The 27,989-nt window shown below is 46.4% G+C and overlaps 1 protein-coding gene across 11 annotated transcripts; it reads left to right on the top strand.

Annotated features, from left to right (window-relative positions):
- The first annotated feature begins 376 nt into the window (after positions 1–376).
- On the top strand, positions 377–27,568 carry AP2M1 (adaptor related protein complex 2 subunit mu 1). Of its 11 annotated transcripts, none has more exons than XM_064385469.1 (11): positions 377–445; positions 10,924–11,036; positions 16,351–16,616; positions 18,012–18,094; positions 21,625–21,760; positions 21,856–21,997; positions 24,287–24,406; positions 24,925–25,060; positions 25,816–25,913; positions 26,026–26,137; positions 26,453–27,568. In XM_064385469.1, exons 2-11 carry the CDS (start codon positions 10,963–10,965, stop codon positions 26,585–26,587), a joined length of 1,302 nt encoding a protein of 433 aa, XP_064241539.1. In that variant the 5' UTR covers positions 377–445; positions 10,924–10,962; the 3' UTR covers positions 26,588–27,568. The 11 variants fall into 11 exon arrangements, with proteins under 11 accessions (XP_064241539.1, XP_064241540.1, XP_064241545.1 ...); XM_064385470.1 differs by having other exon boundaries at positions 422–440; positions 10,922–11,036; XM_064385475.1 differs by lacking the exon at positions 377–445 and adding an exon at positions 539–558.
- Positions 27,569–27,989: the final 421 nt, after the last annotated feature.

Here is a 27,989-nt window from a genome sequence, read left to right as displayed (position 1 = left end):
CGGGCTGGAGCAGGGCCTGCGCGGGGGCTCTCGGGGTTCCCTGGGTCCCCGCATCCAGCGGCAGCACTGCGGGGAGAACCGGGAGCCAGTCCGACCGCAGTGCGGAGCGGGGATGCGGAGCCAGCGGGAGTTAGCCGCCCTGGAAGGGCGCGGCGAGCCCAGGGCTCCGCAGGCCGAGCGCGGCCCCGGGCCAGCCCTCGCTGAGCGCAGCTGCCGTGCCGTCCTCGCCCCGCCGTAGACTACAACTCCCAGTGCGCCCCGCGCGGAAGTGCAATTCCCGCCCCTACCGCGCGGCCCTCCTCCCACTCCGCGGAGGCGCAGGCGCAGTGGCGGAGCGCGGGCGGGGCGCGCGCGCGGCGTCTCTGCAGTGCGCGGGGGGGCGCGGGGGGCGGCGCCGCCATCTTGGGCGCGGGGCGGCGAGCGGCGGCAGTGGCGGCGGCGGCAGGTGAGGCGCTCCGCTCCCCGCCTGGCTGCGCGGCCGCCGTCCCTCCTCCGAGCGGCTTCCTGCGGCCGGGCTCGCCCTGCGGCCGCGCCCGCGCAGTGGCCGAGCTGCTGCGGGTGACGGCTCCCGGGGCGCGGGTTGGGGGTGGGGGTCTGCAGGCCCCGCGGCGGGGAGGCGGCTGCAGGGTGAGGGGTGCCGCCGGCTGCCCTCGGGAGGGACGCGAGAGTGCCCCCGGAGCCGCGAGGGAGGGAGAGGAGCGGGGCCGGCGGGAGGGCTTTTCTTCGGCTTCCTCTGGGGAGGTGCTGGGCGACCCCGTCATTGATTCGTGCATTGCTTGTGGCTCAGGGGGGTTATTAGCAGCTGTTAATTAGCGCTCTGGCTGGGTAGCTGTGTGGCAGCCCTGCGGTGCTGCACCGGAGCAGGGTGGGGACACGGTCGGGCTGTGTGTGGCACAGGAAGGCCGGCACCGATGCGTCAGGTCAGCCTGAGCAAAGGTTTTTTCAGTCGGTTCGGGCTGGAACTTCACCGAAAATTATTTGCCTGTACTGCTGATCCAAATGTGAATTAGCTGGGTCATGGCTTGCACTCTGCTTCCTCCGGAAAACCTGCTGAGGCAGAACGCAGCGCTGCTGATGCCGAACTGCTTCTTCTGAGGCTTAAAGCAGGCTCCTATCCAGCGGCTCTTCTGGATGCATTTCCACATCCATTCTAACCAAGAATAGGTTTTTGGATTCAGTAAAACTGCAGGAAGCACAGCCCGTGTTTATCAGCCAGTGCAGTTGACTTCTCTCCCCAGTGGGAAATGACTTGCTTTTTGATGTAGTCTTCTCTCCATAAGCTGTGTGAGTGCACGATCTGTTTTGTTCTTGCTTTAGTATGGCAAAGCTGCTATCGAGTTTTAGCCTCAGGCTGCCAAAATCTGAGCCTGGAACTTGCCCAGATAGGTGAGTCTGGACGGCTTCTGTGGCTTGGAAGTCTCAGTATTTCAGGCTTCTGACTCTGCATGGGCTCGTGGTGGTGTTTGGTTGGGCAACATGTACTTGAATGCTGTCAGAGCTGTAGCTACTGTTTTTTCCCTCTAGTAAAAGCTCTGTGTGTCCCTGTGAGTTTTGCTTGGAGGGACAATCTCAAATCCTGAAGAGATGCTGCCAAACTGTCTGCTTCCATATTTTTCCTGTCAGAAGGGAGGCATCACTCCTCTTCTGTGGGAAATGCCATGTTACTGACATCTAGTGACAAAGATACCTGGTGTTCTTTGGGCTGCAGAGTGGCCATGTTCAGGGAGAGCATTGGGGTGTCTTTGAAGGTATCACAGCCAGCTGCTTCCTCCTCCCAAAAGAGCACAGTCCTGGCTTTTGGAGAATTGAATCTTGAGGCTGTGAAGGGTTACATCTTGAGTTCTTTGAAAAACAGGGGACTGGACATGCATTATTGTTTGATATGATCTCTTTTTTTTTCCTTTTTTTTTCCTTTTTTTTTTCCTTTTTTTGATGGAACAACAACAGTCACCAAACAAAACAGGCTTTATAAAGTAACTTCCAGCAACCCTAGTTAAACTTTTCTTTCCTCATCCCTGCATCAAAAAAGGTAATGTCAAGACTGTCTTTTGCAGCTCAGTGTCTTGCACTGGTTTTCTAAGCTTATTGTACTGAAGACCATTAGAGTATTTAAAGGCTGTTCCTGAGGCCAACTGGAGGATGGCTTGTGGTGCCAAAATATAATTGGTTTGCGAGGCAGAGTCTGCTCTCTCCTTTAGTGAGTGACCTACTGAGTCAAAAGTTACTGGCAAGTCATGTATTATTTTGATCTTGGCAGGAGGTCAGCAGCTCAGCTAAAAGCTTGCAGGCAGAGGCACAGGATGTGAGATGCAGTTATCTGCTCTCCAGTAGGAGTAGTGAGAGAAAAGCTGACACATCAGGACACCTAGACCATTCGTGGTCTGCAGAATACAAGCTCTTACTCAAACTCCACTCTGTGCCTCGAACCTCTTCTGTTGGAAGATGCATAGGAAGCAAATCACTGTTCAGGTTTCTAGCTCAAGAGTGAAAAGCAAGTAGTTCAAACTGACTTTAGAAATGCTTTGGTAGAATGGGTGGAAGTAGAAAAAAGTGTTGGAGCTGTTCACATCAGGTTGGTTTCAAAATATTGCTGAGAGATGTGTTAAATGCTGTACCTATGATGTTTTACTGGAGTAAGGGAGCTTCTTGTGTTTCCCTGTGTCAGTATTTATCTCTTGTTACTCTTCAGACTGGCTGTGTGCAGTATGGCACGCAGAATGGGCTGTAGGAGGAGAGCCTGGTAAGGGAACGTGCTTCTCTTCCTGCCCACTGGTTATGGGGATTTATGGGATTGTGTTTAAAATAGGAACAGTTTCTCTGAAACTGATGGGTTTATCTCAGGAGCTCTTTAGCTCAGGGTATGCCCCTTAAGTAAATTATGCAGCCTGTCTTCCCCAGGGTGAAGTGATTGCAGCTACTCTTGTTTCAAACCAAGTGCAGCCCATGGCCTCCTGGAAAGTGGCTAATGCAGCCAACTAAGCAAGGCTTAGGTGCTCAGATTAGCTGGTGGGGTAATGGCATTGTTTTGAGCCTTAAGTCTTGGGCTGATAATGGCTAGTGCTAGCTGAAAGGATGGGTGTTCTCAACAATTCCAGTTTGCCAGAGCCACCTGATTAATCCCTCTCCTGCTTCAACTGCTGTCACTTGTCCAAGATCATACTGATTTCTGGAATGCAGAAATGGCTGCAGTTGGTGATTTGCCATCAGTACCTCTCCTGGTTTCTTCCTGGATGAAAACTCAGCAGCCCATGTACCTTGAACTGCTTAGTTAGATAAGCTCATTAATGCACAGAAGTCTTACTTACTGTTAAGTCAGAACCCAAACTGTCTTTTAATAGACTACTAAAGGGGTTGGTTGCTTTACACCAGCTTATTAACTGACTTGTGATTGCTGTTTCCTGGATGTGCTCTGTAGATTACAGAAATCAGCATTCCTGTTTGCATTCAAGCTGAATGGTGTCTGTGCTGTAGGAAACTCAGCCCCTTAATGGGAGTGACAAAGTCCAGGTAGCTGGGTCTTGGGCTCACTACTGATCAACTTGTGTTTATTTGTACCCTGTACTGGATGGTGCAGGATGAAGCTCATGGCCTGTCTCACAGTGGGGTTGTGGCCAAAAGGGCTCTGCAGGTTAGCAGCAAGCAGTCCTGACATCTGCTCATCAGCCTTGGTCAGTGGCTTGTTGAAGGCTTATTTTCCCCTCCTGTAGTGCCAGTCTCTGTTCTGGACGGGTTTCTCTGTGGTAAGAGTGTCACCCACACAGCTGCCTTGGGAAAATAGAGCTGATCCCCGAGTTGCCTGTTAAAATGGGTGGACAGATGTGCTCACTGGTGACACTACTGGTGCTCATCAAATCCTGGCACAGCTGGGGTGATAACGTGAAACTGCAGTTATGTTGTTACAGGCAGCCTAAGAACTGCTGCAGTCACATTGCTCCTGAGCAGTTGTTCTTGAGCTGCTGTGTCACCACTGCACCTCTGAAGAGGGGACACAGAGGATTTGCTGAGTAGATGCCATGAGAGCAAACAGACCTGGCTCAAGAGTTCTTCAACTTTGGCCTACACTGGACATAGAGAAGCTGGCATGGAAGTATACAAAGAACTGTATTTGTACTTTCCTGAGGCAGAAATACCAATATACACCCAAAATTTATGGTGCCTGGTACAATTAAGCTGTAGGTGCATCACATTGCTAGTGACACATTTCTTTCATACAGTTCCTAATTATTTTGGAGCTAGAACAAGTACTTCTTGCCTTGCATGTGAAACTGGAATTACTGTAGCCATGTTCCTTTTACCACTGAAGGAAATGACTAAAAATTCACTGTTTTTCCTAAGCAACAAATTTGAGCAGATCAGCTTGTTTGTTTGTTTTTACTTGTGCAAATACAGTTAAAAAAACCAGAGAACTGTTTCAAGGTTTATGGTATAGGTTGAAGCTACCACTGTTTGCTGGTGCAGGGAATGGTTAATGGTCTGTTTGGTGTCATGTGAAAGACCTCAGGTATGGGACAAAGGTATTGGAGAAAATCACTCATTTGAATATCTGTGTATCTGGGATTTAGGCTACAATTCAGCTTGGTCTTTCACAGGCTGATGAACAAATGGCTGATACTGCAGTTGTGTCTTACTGCTGGTGTCATGCTTTGGCTTCTCAATTACAGAGAACATGGAAGGATGCACTGAACAGAAACTACAGCGTTGGTATTGTGTGCTGTGCTGGTTCTGAAAGAGTTGCTGCAGCTAAACAGCTGCAGAGGGAACAAACTGTGCTGGTTAGTTGATTCCTTATGTGAGCCTTGTTTAGTCTAAGAAAGCTCCATGCTGCGTGTTGTTCATTTTTCTGCAGCTAGTGTAAGTCAGAATTGATGAAGAGGAAATGGAAGAGGAAGGCTGGGCTCTCACATGCTGCAGGAGGGAGCTGCTGCATCTCCACTTGATAAATGCAGGTTTAGTGCCTCATCTCACCAGGTAGCTCCCAGTGCAGCCACTTGTTGCATCCCACAATATGTGAAACTGACACTCCAGCAGCAGGATCCTGCTGCCTGAGCTTGTGCTCCTGACTCCACCCATGCATTCCAAGTGGGTGGCACACTGAAAGGATGAAGTCTGACTTTGGGAGAGCCACCTGGTTTTAGATCAGACCTAATAAACAGAGCATTTTCCCTCTATGATAGAATCAGTGGACAAAAGCAGTTTTTCAGATACTGTGCTTTATGTGTCTTTATCTTCCTCTGGACTCTCTTGGTTATGATCTGCAGCTTACCTGCTGCAGACTGACTTCTGGGGCTTCCAGCATCTCCTGGTTGGTTGAGAGAGAGGTGCTTATTGCACATCCTCTGCCCAGTGGGAGCACTGAGACAGGATTTGAGGCAAGTATGTGTGATTCTTAGGAAAGTGCATGTTATTGTATCAGTCATTGTAGGCCCAGCTAATCCTGCTGCTTTTCTGTTATGTAACTACTGAAATGCATTAAAATCTTTATCCCAGGCTTTGTTTTTATACATGTACCTTTTTTTTTTTTTTTTTTTTTTTGCAATTGGTGTCTTAATGCTGTGGCTTTGCCACAATTGCTCTAAAGGTGTATTTTAATGCTCTCATCTTCACTTGAGTAAAAAGGCATTCTGAAAAGTCATTTCCATGTAGTCTTAACTGCTGGTGGGTTTATAAGCATGTGTATAAGTGTGTGGTCTGTCTGTGATGTTCTTGGTGCTCCTTTTTTGTTTCTGGGTTGAAATGGAAGTATATAGGAATGTGAGCACTTGGCAGGAGGGTAGGAAGCCTGCTGGCCTTAGGTATTTGTAGGAGCTGCATTCAGATGTTACATCTACCCTAGTAGCCGCTTGAAGAATGCAGAGTGTATTGGGAGAGGGCTGTTCTTCCTAAATTAAGGTGATTAATCACCAACTGGTGTGAATTCAGCAGACATGTGGATTATCCCTGTACCTTAACTAGAATAAATCCATCCACACTGTAAGTAGAAAACAGGGCTGTAGCTACCAGTGTGGAGCAGGTTGCCATATGTTCAAGCTAGTGAAACAGACGGAGTGAAGTTGCAAAGCTCTGAAAATGCAGCTGATGGATCATTAACCCAAAGGTTTCAGCTAGAGTCATCTTGGTTTCCAGGCACTTCGTGATGAACAGTTGAAGAAATGGTGGGCTTTGCTCTTAAGCTGTGTCTGACAGTGAGATATTAGGCTGAGGAAGCTCAGAAGCTGTGCAGAGCAAGCTCCCTAGGAAAGGCTGACTGGAGAGAGTAGAATGAGTCATTGAAAGCTGATTGAGCAATGCTTTCTGAGTCATTGCTCCTTGCTAATGCACAGGGAGCAGATGAACCCATCTCCTGTGCTGGAGTTTTTATTCTGAGGCCTTCTGATTCCAGCAGCCATGAGTCACACTGAATGTCAGTCTCAAATTAATTTCAACCCTCTTCCCTGCAGTTCTTAACCACTAGGATCTTTAATTTCCACAGCCGATCTGCAAAGAAAACTATTAATTATTTTAAAATATATGGAAGATTGTGCTGTGTCTGAACTGTACCACTAAAATCCTCATCCTAGTTAGAATGTAACCTTGAAATAGTTGAAAGGAGTATCTGTGAAACTTGAAACACAAAGGAGAATCAAAACAAAGCAGGCTTATTTTCACTGCAGCCACTTCAAGGAGAGGCATTGTCATCTTGAAGAGCCATTCTTCTTGCTGAGCTTTAAGCAACTTTCTTTGCATTCTGCCCTTTGTACAGCTTTCTGCTCTGTTCATAGATCTCTGGGCTACTTACTCCACCTCTTGAGTTTCCAGCTGTGTGGACATGCTTCCATTAGCTGATGGAAGTAATGCTGTGTGGAGAGGGAGTGTAGTCACTCTGATCTTGTGCCTTGGAGGGATGTAGTGCAAGATGTGAACAAAAGACTGGAATGTTGTCCATGTTTCCTGAACTCCCATCGGGGCAAGCTTGGTGAAGGCTGACAGAGAGCCCTGCACCAAACTGAACTTGCTGGAAGTTGTGTTGATGCTGTTGTGCTGTCTATGCTTGTGATGCCTGGAACTCTTCAAGATGCTGAACTGCAGAAGTTGAGCAGACCAAGGGAGATCTGCTTGTAGTTGTGTTAAATACCTTGTGTAGTTGAGACCTCCTTGTTCTCTCATGCCATTAGATGGGAGTGCAGCTGGAGGTTTGTACTGCTTGTGGCCTTCAGCTGCTGCAAAGAACTGATTGGTAGCTGGTGCAGTTGGGTAGGTCATCTAAAACTTTCCTTATAGTCACCGTTTTTAGCCCATGTGACTTTGTTGGTACCTGGAAACACTTTACCAGTTGTCTGACACAAATCATTAACTTAAATGTGAATTCAGGTTTAATTTTTAGAGCTGTAGGATTGTGAGTTCTTTCAAACTTGAGGTGAATCTTAGCTCATATGGAGGCATTCTTCTGCTACATGTGAAGTACTGCTTGTGCATGTCTCAGTATGGTTGGCTGCCCTTTTAAAACAAACCATCAGAATGGTCCTGATCCTGTGGCCAAATCTGTAGTAGTAGGGAAAAGTACAAGCTCAGATGTTAACCAGGCCTCACGTAGCACAGAGCAGCCCTTTTCTGACTTAGAGCAAGTTCATTATTGAGTTGTTTTGCCATTGTATCTGGTTGGTGGCAGATCTGTGCATGCTCCTCTTTTGTACCATACAAGAATTTGCAGTAAGAGCACTCCTGGTGAGTAATCGTGGCAGTGGGATGTGTGTAGATATGAGGGTATTCAGAGTAGTAAGGGCAAAATAGGTCAAAGCAGACCAAGAGGTGCAGGTGGGACTACAAAATGGCACCCTAAATCCAAGATACACAACATATCCAACAACCCAAATGTACAAGGGTGCATACAGGAGGTGTGTGGATGAAGTAGCAAAGGCAATTCTGGCTTCACCTGTAGCTCTGCAATATGAATTAATGCAGCTCTTAAATGTGCCAATGAAGGAGGAACCAGGAGCTAACTTTACCTGGAGGGTCTGAAGCTTGAACTCATCTCCTGGGATATTTTGTATAAGGAAGAAGACTAGCATTTCATTGCATTGATGAAGAATTTTGGAGGATTAAAAGCCTTTGAATCATAATCTATCTACTCCATCAAACATGCTTTTACTACAAACATGTAAGATGAGGAAGCAGTTCACTCTGCTGCCTGGTACTGTGATACAATTAAAAAATGCTGATTTTTTTGCCTGTAACTTCAGCAAAGCTGTTACAGAATATTTTCTAAACTAGCATGAGAAAGCATGGCATCATTATTTCAGGCATTTAAAGGTTGTAGATCTTCCTAAGAGAAGGCTTTTAATTTCCAGTGCAAAGCTTGATCAGCAATCTTCTGCATGTTTTATAGTAATGCAGTAAATATTCAAATCAAGGCTTTTTCAAAATTGATTGGCTTGTCATGCTGGCAGAGGGCTTTGTCTTGTTTATGCTGCATGTCTGATCCTGTTGCTTATCAAAGCAGACATTTCCTTTATACTAAAAATAGTGAAACAAATAACTTAAGCAGCATTAAAACCCAGAGGGAGATTATTTTTTTTTTAAGACTAGGATGTGCTTTCTAGGATTCTTCTGGAAAGGGTTTGTAGGATTCTTATGATCCAGCTTTGACCAGTTGCATAAGCTTCCAGGAAGCTGCTCTATACAATGAGGGTCTTAAAAAGAATGCAGGAACTCTTCATCTTTGATTGCAATAGTCCCTATCTGAATGTGGGAGCCAGCACTGTAGAATTCTGAAAACATGTGCTTGTTTCTTATCTGGAGTGAAAAAACTAGTAAATAGGAAAGAATTTTCTGAAGTGGACAACAAGTTGCTTTCACTGTCATAATGTTTCTCATTTTTTCATTGTTTGACCTGTGTGAATGACCTTGCAAATGTTTCGGCTTCTGCCTGTCTTGTTGGGCAGCTGTGTTCAATTCTCCCTGTTTTGGATTTCAGCCCTGCACGTTACCTCCCCTGGTCAGCTACAGTGGTCTTGTAATGCCTGTTAGGGCGTGTGTGCTTTATGTAAGTAGTTGTGAGTCTGTGGTACAGCCACTTCCTTCAGTTCGAGACGTTTGGGTTACTTGGTTGACCAGTGGGATTTCCTTCTGCTGTGGGGATGCTGATGTTGCTGTCCCTACAGTTTGTAGCCTTGGTCACAAAGCAGTGAGCAGCCACAAAAGGCTTTTCCCACTCTTAACTACATGGGAATCTTGGAGCTGCCTATGTCTTAATAGATTTGGTTACAGAGACTTAGAAATAAATTAAATAATTGTATCCCAGAGTTATAAAGTGTTATGGTTGGGAATGGAAGAAATACATATTTGGAAAGCTGTTCTGTGCTGATTGGAGTCTCACATGAAAATATGTTGGTGACAGTGCCACAAGAAGCCACTGAAAAGTGGCAGAAGATAGCCCATTAGTAGCCAGAGACACTTGACCAGCAGAATGGGGGAATAAAAGCCAGAAAGCTCACTACTGAGCTTTGGGAAAACTGCTTGTTTCTTTCTATTTTGACGTAACTGACTTTTGGGCTCTTTTTTTTCCTATTAATAAGCAGAAGCACCCATCTGGAAGCTGAAGACCTGTAGCAGAGAGGTATGAGTAGTGTTATTCTTTGAGGACTCACTAGATGTAGCTAAAAATGTTGGTGTAAAGGCTTAGGAAATTCAAAGTTTCTTTTTGTCTTGCTGAAATTAAAAGTAGTGGCTGCACTGTAAACCTTGGTTTAGCACATAACTCACATCTGCAGTACTTCCTTCAGATGGGCAGCTACTGTAGTTCATTGGGTGTAACTTCTAGAGAATACATTACTTTCAATAATCCAGAAGTCCTTTAGTCCCTGTGATGTGTGCATTGTTTTTGTATTCTCTTTTTTTCCTGACCTTTGGAGTGATCCAAGGCTGGGTCACTTCAACTTTGTCATTGCAGCGTTCCTGAGCAGACACATATCAGTTCACAGTCAGCATCTGTCTCTGGGCTGGCCTCTCCCTATCCGTTTTACTCAGCCCATACTAGTGGGTGTAGGTTAACCCACCCAAAGAGCAGTGTGGAGATGGTTGTTATCTAATGCCCTGCAGTGCCCAAGCTAAGGAGTCCCTGTGTGATCACCCCAAGGCCTGCCCTGTCAGGGTTGCAGTTCTCTTCTTGGGACTAAGGCAACCAAACAGTTGCTGCTTGTGGGTATTATGACTTTGACCTAAGTGAATAGGAGTGCTCCTATGCAGGAGCAGTGGATGGAATGGGATCTGGTGAAGTAGCTGTATATTTTAAAAAGTCTTCTCTATCAATGTCTACCCTATCAATAATATATGTCTTTGGAGAGAGCTTTGTAGCTTTCTCCTAAGCAATCTTCCTTTGAAGAAAAAGTAGCGGTTTAGGAGGGGAACTTCTAAGGGACTGTCTCCCTGTTCAGATGGGTCATGATTGTGACCACTCCAGTGGTACCTTGTAGCCAAATGGCTCTCAGTTTGAATTCTGAAGTGTGACTGGATATGGCTGCTAGGTGTTATCAAAGGCTCTTTGATAATGTGTAAAAACTATGTAAAAGTGGTAATAAGTGTAGATGTACTTGCTGCTAGGAACCCTCTGTCATGTGGTGGTAGGCTTGGTGACATGTCAGACATTTGTGTGAACTGCATGTAAAAAGACTTAGGAATTGTGTGTGATTTGTATCTCAGTCTTTAGGGAGATAGACACTTTGTAGTAGAAGTAAGGGGTCTTTGATTTTCTTGTATTTCCAGGCCTGTGTTTTTTCCTCACTTTCAAGAGGTATGTTTTGGATGCTTGTCCTTGAGGCTTAATCTGTCCGTGCTGATTTTTGGAATGAGAAGTAAGGCAGCTGCTATTTCAGTGCCAACTTTAAGCTTTAGTCCTGGCTACAAATAGTTTTTGTACAGCCTACTTAAATATGCTCTTTTTTGCTTCAGGTATTAAGCAACATGGGAAGTGAAGACTAAAGTTCCATCATGATCGGAGGCTTGTTCATCTATAATCACAAAGGAGAGGTTTTAATCTCTCGTGTCTACCGGGATGACATCGGGTAAGTGCTTCTGTTGCATCCCTGGTTTTTGCATTTTTTTGTCTCATTTTGGTGCAGTAAACAACCCAGAGCTGCTTTGTTCTGCATTAGCTGTGCATGCATGTGAGACTGCAACTCAACTTGCTGCTCTAGGCTTACCTCAGAATAAAGAAATTTAAGCCCTGGTCACCTACAGTGAAGGATGGCCTGCAGCCAAACCTGGGACTGTATTTTAGATGGTGGGGATCTGGCCATTATTCCAAATGCTTCAGCAGCATGGACTGCCACTGTGGGAGCCTACCTCACTGTAATTGCTAAAACTTTACAGGAGCAGTAGTGTGAGAACTTTTGGCCACACACTATAGCCAGGGTTCTGAATTAGTTTCAGGCACTGATGTTTAACATCAAGTACAGGCATGCAGGAGACTGTGGTCTTGGAAAGTTTTATCTGCAAGCAGTCTTACGGCTCTGCTACAGCTGGCTTTCTGTCCCCCAGCTTTGTATGGCAGCCTAGTGTGAAAAGCTTACATTCATTGAGTAACTAAAGTTGTGGGAAGCCTTGAAAAACTTCAGTAGATTGTAGGTGTCTTGTTGCACTTCTCTGAAGTGTTATGATGCTCACTTAGACTGGATCTGTGCAACCCTTAGGCTGCTAGTTTCCAGAAGGCATCTTACTAAAAATACAGTGTCTTGTAGGCAGTGGATAGTGCTGTAGGGAACCATAAGTGATGGTGCTGCTTGGGCTGAAAACCTTAAATTTAAGGGTTTTGTGCACAACAGTACTATTTCTAGTGGGTTTTCATTAGTGTCAGGCATCAGGTGGAAGTTAATAATTAAGTTGGCAGAGTTAAGACAGAGCTAACAGAGGCAGAGCTGTGGTAAGTGCTAATTCAAAGTTCAGTGAGAGAGAGCCTTCAGGAAAAAGTAGTTTGTACCAGGTCTCCACAATGACTAGTGGTAGAATGTGCTGCGAAATAACTTATTGCCATAAATTACAAAAAATTCAAGCCAGTCTGCCTTCAGACTGCTCTGATCTGAAGAGTATGTCCCTTCTGGTTATGGATTGTCTAGTGGAGGTTAAAAGTTGGGGTAGAACTAGTGGCTAGTCAAGGCTTGCACTGTTTCATTGAGGGAGTAGTCAAAACAGTGTCTGTAATGAGGCTTCACCTAATGAGCTTTTAAGTCTCTTGGATTGTTCTAGGTCAGCTAAGGTGAAGTAGCTGTTCTAAGGTTGACTGAGTTATTCCAGGACTTCCATAAATAGCTGAGCCAAGGAAGCATTGTATTTCTCAAGCAGAAAGCCAGTGGCTGTGATGCTTTGCCTCTTTTCTACTGTACAAACTCTTATCAGTCTTCAGTACTTGTTAACTGAAGCTCTTCAGAGCAACTCATATGACAGGACTGACTTTGTAAAGCTGGCATCACAGTGACTGAGCCAAGCCAGTCTGGATTATAGGTTACTTTGGAGAATATTTCAGATGGGGGCTAGGGACACTTTCACTGTGGTTTCTGGCAAAAATATTTTGTTGTTTGCAAACTTGAAACACAAGATTGTTCTCAAACTGATGTTTATTCAAGAAGGCCTTTTGATTTAAATGGCATTATGGCTGTGGAGATGCAAACTGGGGAGCAAAGTAGGTATTTTTAATATAATCTTCTATTGCTTTTTATCTTGGCTCATTTCTCTTACAGAGTGAGTGCCTTACGTTCAGTACGTGATAAAGTACTTCCTGCTGGCTGGCCAAACAAAGCTAGAAAATGGGATTTCCTGCCTGATCCTATCTTAACTTTTTCATTTGGCAGAGTGCCAAAATATTCCAGTGTTTTCTCTAGTACTTGAGGAGTTGGTGCTCCTTTCAGTGAAATCATCTGTTCAGTTCTTGTGAAAGTGTCAGTCTTGTGACTTAGGTGGAGCTGGCATTGGCTGTTAACTGAACTTGCTCCCAAGGTGCTGGATTTCTTCTCAAACAGGCCTTCAGTGCTGGTTTGGATTTTTTAAAACATGTAGCCTTACAGAAAAAGTTTTTATAAAATGGCTATGTCTCATCTTGTGGTGTAATCAATAAACTGAGAGTCTTTCCATTTCCTAGTCTGAACGTTAGCATTAATGCCAGATTTATTTAAAAATTTTAATATCCTAACCCTCGGTGGGAGGTCAGGAAAGGAACAGCTATGATACTGTAGCTTGTACTCAACTTCATAGGAATTCTGTCTCTAACCAAACAGCTGAGTGATAGACTTCTAGCATACTATACAGCTCTTAGATCCTAAGCAGTAGTTCTGAAGTGCTGAGGACTGAACCCACTCTTTGTTGGGAGATAGTTGAATAGGAAAAGAGCATAACTGCTCCCTGTCTTCATGAGTGATTGACCCATAGGACTCCTTAGTCTTGGCCATTGCCTTTGGCATTCTGAAACCTCAGTTTCTGAGCTGGGAGATATTAAAGGTCATCTGTGGTTATGGGAACACCTCTCCTTGCACAGTTTAAGTGCCTTAAAAAGCACATAGCTCAGATGTAATGACCAAAGCGATGAACAATGAGGATATCCTTCTTAGGACTTTATTAAAGGCAGAAGTACCACAAAACTTGAACTTTCTTTGCTTGCAACTTAGAATGGCTTTGGTGCATGTAGCGCGTCTGTCCATACAGCAGCTAGCTGCATGTATAAGCAGCCTTATTAAAAAAAAAAAGGCAAAACACCGTGCATATAATTCAGGATACCATGGAGGGTTCTGCCGTAATTTTCAAGTGCCTCGTTCTTCAGTGACTTAGTCGTTGAGGAACCTACCTGCATTTAAGAATGCAGCTGTGTAATAAAACTTTGGCTGTTTGAAACTGAGCAGCTTACATGACAAACTGCATGCACTTTAAATGTAATAGGTGTTTGGTTTCTGAGCTTCTAATACATCACGTCAGCTTCGTGGCTCTTGATCCTTATGGAAAAAGTGCAAGCTGGATAGAGCAGTGTCTGAATCTGCAGGATGTGCCCTATCTCTCCAGATGTGCTCCAGCTCTATCAAACTTGCTGTATTTCCTGTTGGCTGGACCAAACCAGAAAGCATCGACCCAAACACCTTCAAATGAGAAGTACTGTCACAGAAATTCCTACCCAGGCTTGTAGCCCTGTCCTGAGGCAGACTGGGAAGAAGATACTTGATACTCTGCAGTCCCCAGGTGATGCCTCTGATTGAGGCTTTGGGGTTTTTCCACACCAGGGCCTGCTACCTATATTAGCAGAGCAGACTGGGTATTACTGTTGTGGTACAGGTGCAGTTCACCTGGACTAAATGCCCAGTTATCCCTAAAGTTCAGCCAAACACAGATCTGTCCATGCTGACAGCCTGACCATGGCATGTCAGTGTTGTACCTTGTGAGGGCTTCATTGCTGCTGTAGCTTGTTACTGTCCATCCAATACCACCTTGGCCTTTTGTGCCAAGGAGCAGGGGGAGGGGGTGCTGTTTGGTCTCTTCTTATCTCTTTGGATTCATTGTGCCTTGTGTGTGTGTTTCTAACCCTTTCTCTTGTTGCTGTCACTCCTCCTTTCTCCGCTGGCGCCATTTCTGTCCATCCCATCTCATTGGCTGCTGTAGCAATAGGTAAGAGACGCGTGGTAGGCCACGACTGGCACTGCACAGTGGGCACCTGGTGTGCTAGCAAAGCCTCCCTGACCTGAGGCTTCTCCTTAGTGTGCACCAGTCTGGTGACTGGTTCTGGTGCTACTTTTAGCGGGTTAGAACTTGAGGCTGGGAGGGCTGATGCTCCAGAACAAGCTGAACTTTCCTTGCAAGGCTTACTGGAGGGGAGGATTTGGGCTTTTAGTTATTATCTTATAGTAGATTAAATTACTTTCTTATGGAAAAACTAAAGTAGAAATGAAATATTAATTTAACTCCAACTTGCAAACTTTCTGGAGCAGTAAAACCTGAGAAGTATTCAAAAGCCAGAATGTTGCTTATGGGGGAGTGTGTTCACTGGTAAAACTTCTGCATATGTCCTCAGACCTTCAAGGAGCAAACACCTGCTGTGGTAGCGTATGTTCCTTGGAATATCCTTTGTTTTCTAACTTGGAACTGTGTGTTGGATTGTTGACAACTCTCAGTGCCTACAAGCATTTGTATGCCTGTATCCTTGCTTGCAAGGATGATATTACTGTCTGCTCTCAAACGTGTTTCTGCCTAATCAGTGCCATGGCCTTGATGCTGCAGTCAAACCCCCTGTTCTACAGAGTGTCTGAGAGTATGAATAATAAAGCACGACTAAATGAGTCTTGGCTTTGTGTGTAGACTGTTGCTTTAAGTTTTGGTCTTGTCATATAAAGCACTTGGGCTTCCTTCCTGTATTCTCAGGATTGGTGGACTTAATTTGGGAAGTTTATTCTGACTTGTAGTTACAGGATAAGGAGACCATTGTGCAAGAGCTGGCATCCAGAATGTCACTTGGACTCCTTGTGTAACAAGGAGGGTGTTTTTCCTCTGTTGCTAGTTGTACAGATAGTTTGGATCAAAGAAGGCAGTACCTATGGGCAGCTTGCACAGCGGTTTTTCAGCACAAGGGAAGAACCCTTGACTGTAAATGGTCCTGAGCTATGCAGTACTGCTGCCATATTGCACTGTGGGGACTGAGTCTGGATGCAAGACACCTGTCCTGAAGCAGAGCAGTCTTGAGGTGATATGTAATTGGAAAGCAAAGGGTGATCCTGAGCCTGGCCTCCAAGGCGTGTGGGCTATGGAGGTGAGCTGGATCTGAGAACTAAAGCTCCCTTCTGGAGTGTACCTGGGCACTGACATCTCTTGGGTGGTCCAGGCAAATTTTGCTGTTTTTTCCTTGCTTGTATGTCTGGGAGCAACTGCCATTGATCTGTATCTTGGGAGACTACAGCTTGCTTTGGGGCAAGAGTGTGAAGGCCTGGGCATGCAGAACAGACAATAATTAGGTGTTTGGTCAAAACTGGGCTCTCTGAGCCATACGTTGCTAATGTGTTTGTTTCCAGCTGTGACAATCAATTGGGAGTGATGTCAAAATTAATTGAAGGGAAGGCTTCTTTACCATTTCACTCCAGATGGAGGTTTGCTTCTCCTTCTGACTACAGTTACACTGCAGTCTAAAGTTCCCTAGATACCAGTAGCACTCTCTCTCCTTGAACTTGTGCAGAATTTAGTGTCCAACTCTGCTCAGAGCCTTCACTTGCCATCTTAGAGACATCCCCAGGCACCCTCCCTAGGTGAGCTTGGTGTGTGTAGTTCAGTGTGTGACCGTAGTGGCAGAGGCAGAGCTGTGCAGCCAGCTGGTGTCACGTTTGCTGTGCTGACTTGTCTTTGGCGGTGCTTTCGCAGGCGCAATGCCGTGGACGCCTTCCGCGTCAACGTCATCCACGCGCGGCAGCAGGTGCGCTCGCCCGTCACCAACATCGCCCGCACCAGTTTCTTCCATGTCAAGCGCTCCAACATCTGGCTGGCTGCTGTCACCAAGCAGAATGTCAATGCTGCCATGGTATTCGAGTTTCTTTACAAGATGTGTGACGTGATGACTGCCTACTTCGGGAAGATCAGTGAGGAGAACATAAAGAACAACTTTGTGCTGATCTATGAGCTGCTGGATGGTGAGATGTTTCCCTTATATACTGTGGTCTATTGCACTTGGTCATTCTGAAATCTTTAGCTTAGTATGATGAAGTAATAATCCTTGAAGTATTTTTAATGTGTGGCAGAGTTCAAAATTACTTGTTCCGCTTTCTGATGCCACCTATACTGCAAATGTGAATGTCCAAGTCCATAGCTTTGTGCAGATTCCCTTCCCTGAAATGTTGGGAGCTGTGCACTTGTACAACTGAGACTGAGACAGCTGGTACTGGAGCTCAGCTTCTGAGGGAATCCTGTGTAGATGTCAGGCTTTCCTTACCCCCAGGTATATCAAGAGGACTGTCAGTAACACCTCTAAGGCCAGCTGGTGCCCACGTGGCTCTAGCAGTGTATGGAAGCGGCCACCCCAGGCTTAAGTTGATTGCCCCTAGTAAGTTGCCTTTTGGGCTCAATTCTGAACAGAAGAAAGTCAATAAAACACAATGTGCTCTGTCCCAGCCCTACCTCCCCCACAGATACAGCTCCAAATTTCACCTCAGGTTAATAATAGTGTCCCTTCAGCTGCTTGTGATATCAGGCTGCTTGTGGAGGTTGCCCTTGAGCTGCCCCTGTTTCACATACCATGAGGACTTTGTGTTAGTTAAGTTTCAATTTGTTTTCCAGACAATGCACCATATGTGTGTGTCCTGGGATTCTTAGCCAAGGATCACAGTGACTGATGTTTTCCCTGTTCCTCAGGGCAGACCAAGACACTGCCTGTTCTCTGCTTTGGTCAGTCACTGCTGCCTCAGTCACTTGCAGGCACAGTGAGATCAAACCTGTCACTGTGGTGTTGCTCAGTATCATGTTAGAGGTCTTCTTTCCCCTCTAAATCTCTTGTGGGTTGTTCCCTTCCTCTTTGAGGGGAGTAGGTGTGCACTGTTCCCAGTGTGTAGTTAACATCTGTTTCCCTCCTACACTCATCCTGCAGTGCCACTACTCAGCTGTTGTTTTAGGTTTTATTACAACTTCATAAGAACAAAACTTTAAAAAAAGCTGCAAAGATAAAATTGCTGTGGTGTTGTAAAAACTCTCTATTGTCCCTTTGATGTTTTTGGAAAAACTCCTCAGTGTGCCCTGTGCAGATGGCTAGGTTAGTTGATATTTAGTCCTGAGGTCTGGTTGTGTTTAAAAACGGGCAAATTCATCGTTTACACAGCTTTCCATCACCCCTGACTTCCAAAGTATTGCTCTGGGAGCTCAGTGTAGCAAGAATGGTTCTTTTCTCTTGGTGAGGAATGCTGCAGCAACTTACTCAGAAATTCCATGTGTAAGCAGTATCTGTGCACTAATTGCCTCTCTCCTTATAGCAGCAGTTAGCCTAGTTGATGTGTTTATACCTTGCGGCTCTGAACTAACCTTTTACCCTTCTGTAGAAATCCTGGACTTTGGCTATCCTCAGAACTCTGAAACAGGGGCCCTGAAGACTTTCATCACTCAGCAAGGCATCAAGAGTCAGGTAATCAGAGGAATTTGGGGTACAGCTGTTCTGCTGGTTAATTTTTGCTAAACCTGCTCAGGAGAGTATGGTCCTCATTACCATCTAACCATTTGACTCGTATGGAAGGAAGGTGCCTGGATAGGTTGAGAACACTCTGGCAGAGATGTATCTCAGTGGCACCTTGTTCTAGGTGTCCCTGCCCTATGCTACCTCATGTTCCCTGGCACACAATAAGATGCAGGAGGAAGAGCCCAGAGCTAGGATAATGTCAGTCCCATGCATGTAAATATGGTTGCTGGCTTCAGGCTCTGCTCTGTGTCAGCTTCAGAGGGGATAAACAAATCTACCTGCTGAACCAGAAGTAGCTTTTTTGCATGTGAATCTCACTGAGCAAGTCTGTTCTGCACCAGAGCTGTCAGGATTTCATGCCTGCCTTATAATGAAGTATTCTTCAGCCTTGTGAATCTTGCTGTGAAGTCAGGAAGCTCATGTTGCTCTGTCTCTGCCTGTAACATCCTTGCAGGTCAGCGCCAGTACAGTCTGAGCTTTCTTAGGTTGGAGATGAGAATCTCTGCTGTGCTTTTGGCAGTGTTAACCCTTGCAACAAAGTTTACATGGAGTTAGGAGATAAAGGATTTGTTGGGAAAAAGAAAGTTAGTTGGACTGGTTTGGGGAATGTGTTTAAACTAGTTCTAATTCTACTCCAAGTACAGCCCTCAAAGCTAGGCTTCCTGTCTCATGAGCTCATGCTTAACCTCTCAGTTCAAAGGAAACTCTTAGTCTGTTTCTCATGTCCCCAAGGAATCTTGGCCACCTTGTCCATTTGACACAGCTGTGCAAGTCAATAATAAGGACTTAGCCTTAAAGTTAGTCCTCTCCCCAGCACAGCAGAGTCAGGAAAAAAAAGCTGTGAGTCCACAGCAGTCTGCCACAGGCTGTCTGTGGCAGAGTAAAGCTTCAGCCCCTGTTACAAACAGAAGCAAAGGGCTAAACAAGAGCCCCATGACTGTTCTTGTTTAGGTTAGCAGAGGTCAGTCTCTGGAGGCTCTGTTTCGAATCAGTTCATCAGCACTGATTTCCTGAGAATTCCTTTTTAAACTTTTAATCTAGTAACAAGACTAACTGCATTTCAAGAGGAGGTGAGAGAGAGAAGCTGCCCCTGAGCAACATACTTCCCGCTAGAACAGCAAACTGTTTTGCAACATGGCCAGATGTGAATGCATCCGGTCTCAGTCCCCATCACGAGTCCTAGTGTAAATCTCTGGCCTTGTGCAGTCTGACAGTTTGGGCAGTCAGCACTGAAGATAGCTGAATCAGCTCCTGTTCCTAGGAAAACTCAAAACTAACCACACCCCTCACTTCCTTCCCTTGCTCTTTTTTTGCTTTTGTTAGTTCTAACAAACTTATGTGCCTGTTTGTGTGCAAACCACTGTCAAAGCGTCGTGCTTAATTCAACAGCAGGTTTAGTCCTTTCCTTACAAAGAGGAGTTTGCTTTCAGCTTTACACAAGTAAGCAGTTCTGCTGCTCAGTATTGGAATTTTGCACAGGCCAGTTCAAAAATTAGAATTAATCCATTGCAGGCACAGGATGGGGAGGGCACCAGTTGAAACACTACCTACCATGTTTCCTTGTCAGCTCTCTACTCTGATCCTTCTAGCCTTCAGCTCCTCATTGACTTAGAGCCTTAAGATGCAATCTGTATTTGTCCAGACTGTGCTAACTAGATGTACACTGTAATGTTCTTCCCTTCCAAGTGATTTCTGGGCATGTGGGTGGTCAACTCTTAGTTACAGTGTTTCCCCAAACCATAGATACTCTTTAGTGCTAAAATGCTGATGTTACTTTTTAAAGTGGGCAAAGGGCCACCACCAGCTGGAAGATCCCAGGAAGCCTGCTGGTAGCTGGCTGTCTTTAACCTAGTCAGCATGCTGACAGCTCAGCACAAGGTGGGTGTTCTTGGGCCATTTTAGCTGATTTGTCCAGCTCTGAGAAGCACCCGCTCCTGAGAAATTCCAGACTGAGGTGTCCTCAGTGTCTCCCTTAGGGAATACTCATGCTGCTGGGTGGTTTCAACTTCAGTAGCTGCTTCCAGATCCATCCAGTTACTTTACAGAGTTATGTGTCAGGTCAGGGTGCTGGTGCTGTTGCAGGAGATGAGAATGTCATCACATGATCAGTGTCCCTTTGGAAGACAGAGTACTGGGTATTAAATCTGTGTATTCTTCTAAAGCCTGAACAAAGCATTGAACAAGGCAGCACTTTTTTTTTTTTGTGGGACAGACAAGAGAGGTACTTTGTGTACTATATTGAGCACTTATCTAGGCAGTTCTTAGGGGAATATAAAACTCTGTCTCTTAGATGATGAGACAGTGCCTGTGCTTGCTCAGGAACTGACCATGTCTGTGGCAAGGGCACTTGTGAAGCTGAGATCATGTACTGCCACCCTGTGGGCCTACTGCAGGGCTGCTGTGTCTTGAGCCCTTGTTGTGTGGAAGAGCAGAATTAACAAGGATACAACTTTATACAGGACCCAAAGTGCCTGTTATTTCTCATAGTCTGGACATCTGTGACATGGTAGACATCCAGATTTGCATTAGGAACAGCAGCATGAGTCTGTCCTGCACAGAAACATTATTGGGAGTGGTATTTTGCCTGTCTTTCCCTCTGCTCCACCTTGCATTTGGATTGTCAGTAATGGGCCAAGTCTGAAAATTCATGTCACTGCTTGGAGTGCTGGGTTTCCTGCAGGGAGCTAAAGGTCAAAACCCCTCATCTTGTTTGTGCTAATTAGCTCCCTAATTAACAAAGAGCTGACCTGCTTTCTCCTGTCCTTGGGTAGCCTTAAGCCTAATCTGCCTCTTTCTCCCTTCCTCCCTTCTCTTGCTATTGACCTGCTTGCCTGTTAACCCTGTCTACACTGCACTTGCTACTATACACCTACTTCTTGACTTTCTGCGTGTGACTGGACCCCACCTCTAGCATCAGGTAGGAAATCTCTCTGTGCCTCTCAGCACAGCCCTTGGTACTTTTTGGAGGCTTAGAGCCTGGGTGCCTGTTAGATGCATTTTGGGTTTGTGTTGGTATGTAACTTTTATGACTGCAGTTATTAAGAAACAGGCCTTGGGGATTAGCTCTCCTGTGGCCCTGGGGTTTCATGTTGGATAAGGGTGTGAACTGCTACATCAATCCATGTTAAGCTTCTCTGCTTAATATGGATTGATGTGACAGTCTGAGATAAGATCTGAGTGCCATTGGTGGAGCCCATGCCTCCCTGCACTAAGAGGCAGCCTAATGGAATTGCTGGCAAAACAGAACAATGTTCCCTGCTGTTGCTATGGCCAGTTCTTGGTTGGGCATAGAATTTGGTGTTCTGAGGAGGGAATGATCAAATCATGTGAGGTGTCACAGCACCCATATCTAAGTGACAAAAACTTTTACGTGTAGTAAATGGCAAGAGTTTGCTCTTAGATTCAGAGCAAGGTTTCATAGTCTTTGAATTTAATTAGACAAATTTAATTATGTCTAAGATGTCATTTCTTCTCTTCAGACCAAGGAAGAGCAGTCCCAGATCACCAGCCAGGTGACTGGACAGATTGGATGGAGACGTGAAGGAATCAAGTACCGTCGCAATGAACTCTTTCTTGATGTGCTGGAGAGTGTGAATCTCTTAATGTCCCCACAGGGTAAGTCGGTGGTGTTGAGCTGGCATCTCCTCCTGCTTAGGGTTTGTGAGTGGTGACTCTTGTAAGTGTTCTGAACTGTGATCTTCTCTAACCAGGTCAGGTTTTGAGTGCCCATGTTTCTGGCAGAGTGGTGATGAAGAGTTATCTGAGTGGAATGCCAGAGTGCAAGTTTGGCATGAATGACAAGATTGTCATTGAAAAACAGGGCAAAGGGACTGCGGATGAAACGGGGAAAAGGTAAGAGGTTGGGACCTGGTGACCACTTGCCACCAAGGACTTAGGAAAGGGCAGCCCTTAATAGCTTTTCTGATCTGACAGACTAAAAGCTAGGTTTTTCCTCCCCTTCAGATGGTACTGCTAACTTTGGATAGATCAGTTGTCATGCAAGCTACCATCCTGAAGGCCTCAATACAGAGGGCTTCTCTACAGCTCTTTGAGTATTAAGATTCAAACATAGTTTTAAGTGTAGAGTTCTTGCACCTGGAAACACTTCCCCAAGATGGATTTTCCTAGAATCTGTATCTTTAGCAGTTTTGCTCAGTGCAGTTTTTAATCATGAAAGCAGTAGCAGTGCTCCCAAGAAATAGTGAAAGAATCACTCTGCCTGCTTTACCTGGACTGTTCCCACAAAGTAGAGCAAAGACTGGGGAAGCCACTCCTGGATCAGTGGTTGTGTGAGTAGGAGGCACATCCTTTCTGAGAGCCCAGCTACCCTCCCTCCCAGCTGCACCTCAGTCAGTACCCACATTATAACTAAAAACAGCTTTTAATGCCTTCTCCAGCTTTCCTGCTTGGGGTCAAGAGATAAAGCAATGGGACTGCCACTTTCGTCTCACTAACCATTTGCAACTCATCTGTATTTCTCTTGGTTGTCTTTTTTTTTTTTTTTTTTTTTTTTGCTGACCCCCAGTGAATTGGGAAGGTAGATAATCTGCTTCAGCTTTGTGTGCACTCTGCTCTCCCTCTGTCTCTTGCTTTGTGTGACTTGTGCATGTAACTTGGATCTCAGACACTTTCCGTGATGGTTCCTGTAAATGGAGCTGAGCTGCTCTTTGCCTTTTCTCTCAGAACCAAGCCAAGAGCTATTGCTTCACTGTCACCTTTAAGCCATCTTTCCTGTACCTGAATTGAGCTGGTAAAATGGATGAGCCTGAGATGGCTGATGGACCCAGTGAGGATTTACTCTAGTGAAAATATCAACTGCACAGGTCTTGAAGAGTCAGTGCACTGTCCCAAAGCTCCTGTGCCAACTGCCTTTGCCAGTAAATATGCTAGTTTTTTGAGTTACAGAAGTAAGATGAACGAGGAATCTTGGTAGGTGGTTCTGTGATTATCCAGTGGGCATCTTCAGCTTGGAGACATTACTCTCCAGAAGCATTCAGTTATGAGGTGACCAAAAGGACAGTTGCTATCATTTGCTTTTTGGGATCTAGCTTGTGGCAAGGCCAACCCTGAGTAATGCTGCCTGAGACCTGGAGCAATCCTAGGTAGAGGGCTTTCTCAGCTGTTTTGCAAAGAAATAGACATCACTTGACTAAGATTGGTTGTCATCTGGGCAGCAGATTAGGAAAGACTAACTCCTCCTTTTGAAGCACAAACCAGACCACTGGTGGTTGTGTAACTAGACAGCCAGTCAGCCTGGGGTCAGTCTGCTTCCCCTTTGTGTGGGTAGTGGTGGTTCCTAGGAGAGCTAAACCTGCTGTAGTTCTCACACTATGTTAGCATATTGGCATGGTTGTCCTGTTGCTTCCAGCAATTGAGGCAGCCTAGATACCATAGTGATACACTGCTGCACCTGCTCTACACTGCTGCCTCTTCTATTGCTCCTGCCTCCTCTCAGTAGCTGAGGTGTTTTGGCTGGCCTAGGACCTGTATTTTCAGGAATTAGTACCTGACACAAGTTCAGTGCTGGAAGGTTTGGCTGGTGCATATACATGGACAGGTGGTAGCTCTTCAGATTTTTAGGAGAGATACAGACTTGTATGTCACAATATCATGGTTTTGGTGATTTGGTTCAGAATCAAACCACCAGCTGGCAGTGTGGAAATGAAGAGTGGTGAAGAGATTTCTGAACAGGAAGACTCTGAACCTGGCATTTCCTGGCTGTGTGGCAGTGGGATAGCTTTGTGGACAGAAAAGTGTTTTCTCTCCTTTGGACTGTGCTGTGGGAAGACTTGGGCTGGTAGAGTTGCCTTTGCAGTACTGAGTGCTGCTGGCAGGCAGACCCAAGCATTGTGTTGCTGGCTGTGACAGAAGGATGCTCTTCTAAGTTCTCTCCTCTTTGGGGAGAGGAGGGAGAAAATTCTTTCAAACAAGCTTCCTGAAATATGATTTTTGTGGTGGTGAAACAAGGAAAGTCTGAGCCAAGAGGCTGCTGTCCCCTAAATCTCTCCCTGCCTCCCCATTTCCTGGACACCTGCAATGGCAACATGCTCTGTAGAGTAGTTTCTGCCTGGACAGATTTTGACTGCACCAAGATACGAGAGCTGCAGCTTGTGCTTCTCTAACCATGTTTTGTGTTTCTAGCGGCAAACAGTCAATTGCCATTGATGACTGCACTTTCCACCAGTGTGTGAGGCTCAGCAAGTTTGATTCCGAGAGGAGCATCAGCTTCATTCCACCAGATGGAGAATTTGAGCTCATGAGGTACCGTGGGTGGAGGGTGAACAGGCTGGTGTTGGCATCTGCTTGCTGCTACAGTAGTGTTGCTGCTCCCAGGCAGACTTGCAGCCCTTGAGCACTTAAGAAATACACACTTACCACCCCCTTTTCTGAGTGGAATCTGTAGGGTGTCCCACAAATCCATCTGGTACAAATGTGGAAGCCCAGCTGTGTTTAGTTTCCTTTGCCACAACCATAGTGTTGGATTGGGTTTTCTTGCTTTTGAGCTTCTTGTATCTGTTGTTTTTAGTGTTTAACACTGGTGTCCTTGAACAAAGCTGTTGGCAGGAACCAGATATAAAACTTGAGACACAAGAAACCATTGCTGCCCTGCAGCAGCACAGATCTTAACTGCTATTTCCTTCTGGCATGTCTCCCTTTCTGGCTGATATTTTTAAGCTGTTTGGCATATTCAGAGGCTATCTCTTTAGGAGGGTGATACAGTTTGAGGCGTAAGGGAGTTAACTCCTCCTCAGAGCTCACTGTAGCTTCCATCCCTGCAGATACCGGACCACGAAGGACATTATCCTTCCCTTCCGTGTGATCCCACTGGTGCGGGAGGTGGGCCGGACCAAGCTGGAAGTGAAGGTGGTGATCAAATCAAATTTCAAACCTTCCTTGCTGGCCCAGAAGATAGAGGTAAGAGAAAAAAAAGAGAAAAAAAAAAAAAAACAAACCAAAAAAAACCCCAAACAACTGTGGTATCTTGTGCCTGGAAGTCATGCCTCTAGTTTATGTCCACTGTGGTAGAGTCCTCACAGATGAGTCTTCAAGCTTGAACAGGGCTTAAAAAGTGAACTGATATATCTCTTAGATGTGTGGTGCTGATGTTTTGTGGGAAGGAGGTGCTGTAGAGTAGGGAGGTGGAAGCTGTTTTCATTTGCACAGCTGCCTTGGCAGGGGCCTCATTCCATCCCTGCAGCAATTGTTCACTTAATTCCTCAGCCACTGTGAAAATATCATGTTCTTCTGTCTGCATGATCTGATGGTATGTCAGACAGGCAGCAGGCTGTGAGCTGTGTAAGACAGGCTGGGGATGGCTTTACAGCTTAGTCCCCATCTGAGAAGGCTTACTGCTGCAAGGCTGGGCTGTCTAGAGCCTGCTGCAATGCCTGGCATCCTTCCTGAGTTCATCTTCCCAACATTAGCCAGGAGTCCTGCAGCGCAGTGATCTCTGCCCTGTTCCTTACTGACTTTGTGTATTATGGAACTGAACCTGTGCTTCAAAGCAAGACACTGGAGAGCTAGCCTAGGATGCCTTGTGATAGCTGATGTCCTCTGGGCCTTGAGCTGGGAGAGAGAAGGCCTAAGGGGTGCAGGACAGACTGTGTGAGACTGCCCAGAGTGCCCAGGCTGCAGTCTCCTTGCCCTCACTTACAGACTGTGCCTTGCAGGTGCGGATCCCAACGCCCCTCAATACCAGTGGAGTGCAAGTCATCTGCATGAAAGGGAAGGCGAAGTACAAGGCCAGTGAGAATGCCATTGTCTGGAAGTAAGTGAGCGTGCTGGGGCGGGCCTGCAGGGTCTGTTTAGTGCCCTGAGATTGTGTAGTGATGGGAAACATAAACTCTGGCACCTGCTCACCTCTGAGCTTTCTCCAATAGGATAAAACGTATGGCTGGAATGAAGGAATCCCAGATCAGTGCGGAGATTGAACTGCTGCCCACCAACGACAAGAAGAAGTGGGCTCGGCCTCCCATCTCCATGAACTTTGAGGTGAGTACCTGTCTGCCCTTCAGCATGCACCCAGCCTTGGAGAAGCTTTGTCAGTCCCTCTTGGGAGTTACTCAGGTTTGAGCATCCGCTGTGACAAGCTGACAGGTGAGGTCAGCCAGATGGTGAAGCTGATGGAAGCAAATTGCCCTTAGAGCCACAGGAGTGTGGCACCATGCATGCAGGGAGCAGGGAAGGGAGCAGTGGCTCTTGATGTCCATTTCTAGATGCATTGCCCAGGGGTCCTCTGGCGTTTGTGTACGGAGAGCACCTTACCCCCATTCCAATGCTCTCTGTTGCCTTTCCCTCTCTCAATAGGTCCCATTTGCACCCTCTGGGCTGAAGGTGCGCTACCTGAAAGTCTTTGAGCCAAAGCTGAACTACAGTGACCACGATGTGATAAAATGGGTGAGGTACATCGGCAGGAGTGGGATCTATGAGACCAGATGCTAGCCCCAGCAGGCTGGCGGGCTCCCTCTTCTCCAAGCCATGCTCTGCCTCTCCTCGGTCTTCAGCTCCATTCAGAGATGTCTGCCTGGCCCCTCGACGCAGATTGAAAGACCCTGTGGCTCACCCCGGGAGTGGACTCGCCTGCCTGTGTTCAGTCACCACCCACGCTGCAGATGAAGTTCAGAGCCCAGTCGTGTGCAGGGTGCAGTCAGCCTCCTGCTCCCCGTCCCAGGGTGGGCAAGGGCTAGTCTAACTCCCATCCTCTCGTGATCTTTCTAGGGAACGTCCACCATTAAACTCCTCTTCTGTTGGTGTCTCACTACTTGCATCATATCCTAGTATTTTTGAAGTTCTTGTGCATATGTACTCGTAGAATAGACCTAAACATAGACTGGACAAATCTGAGTTGAAGTTACCCTGGCTTCTGTACTAGCTATTGCTGTTGTGGTAGATGTTGCTGGCCAGTCTGAGATGTCTGGGGTGGTGAGTTGGTTGGGCCCCCACCACAGGAAGATGGTGGGCTCACCAGATCTCACCACCTTATTTCTTGCAAAGTTGTCAGTATAGAGTCCTGCCGTGGGAAGGTTTGTGACCAAAAAGGATGATGAGGGTTTAGGCTCTTGCTGGTGTGTATGTGGGTGGCACAGCATTTCAGGTCCTTGGAGCATTTACCCCTACCCACTGCTGGCTGGAGCCAGTCTGTCCTTTCCAAACAAATTGGAGACGTGGCCCTGCTGTCCCAGGGAGTGTGGGCCAGCTGAGCTCTGTCAGGATGTGAGCAGGGTCTGTCCTTGGGGAATCTCAAATGCAGTTGGCAGTAAGAGCACCCTGACCCAGCCTGCCCTCTCCACACTCTACCAAATGCTTCTGGGCCATAGGAATGCTGCTGCAACCCACAATCCTGCTTCTGGTAGTGTGGTCTCCATTTTGTACACTTTGTGATTTGTCCAGCTCTGAATCTAATAAAGTATGTAGAATGGAGAAGGCTGCCTGCGCTGCTGTTTGGGACTGGTGCTGCAAGAGCCTGGGCTGTGCCCTGGGCCTGTGCCACAGAGTCTTGGGGCTTGCTTGTGCTGCTTCCCCAGCCCTGGGCTGCTTGGGGGCTAGTAGGTGAAAAGGACAAGTGATGCTTTTGTTTCCAGCTGTGCCAGTGCTGCAGCTCCCTGGAGAAATGAGGATGCTCTGGGCTTTCCTTGGGCTGCAGCTGGGATGAACTGAACTCAGTGGTGTGTCCCAGCCCCTGTAAGTCAGGCTCCTGTGCCCCAGCCAGGCTCAAGAGAATCTTGGTCGTCTTCCCTTGCACTCGCCTGAAAAAAAACTCAAAAGCCAATTTCTCCTTTTGACTTGGCTTGTGGAGGCAGGGTCCCAGGTGGGTGCTGTGTGGGGTAGCTGAGGGGATCAGTAA

The sequence above is a fragment of the Passer domesticus genome, chromosome 11 (assembly GCF_036417665.1).
Source record: "Passer domesticus isolate bPasDom1 chromosome 11, bPasDom1.hap1, whole genome shotgun sequence".
NCBI lineage: Eukaryota > Metazoa > Chordata > Aves > Passeriformes > Passeridae > Passer > Passer domesticus.
Note: the sequence above shows the minus strand (reverse complement) of the source record. Positions and strands in the feature narration are given on the sequence as shown.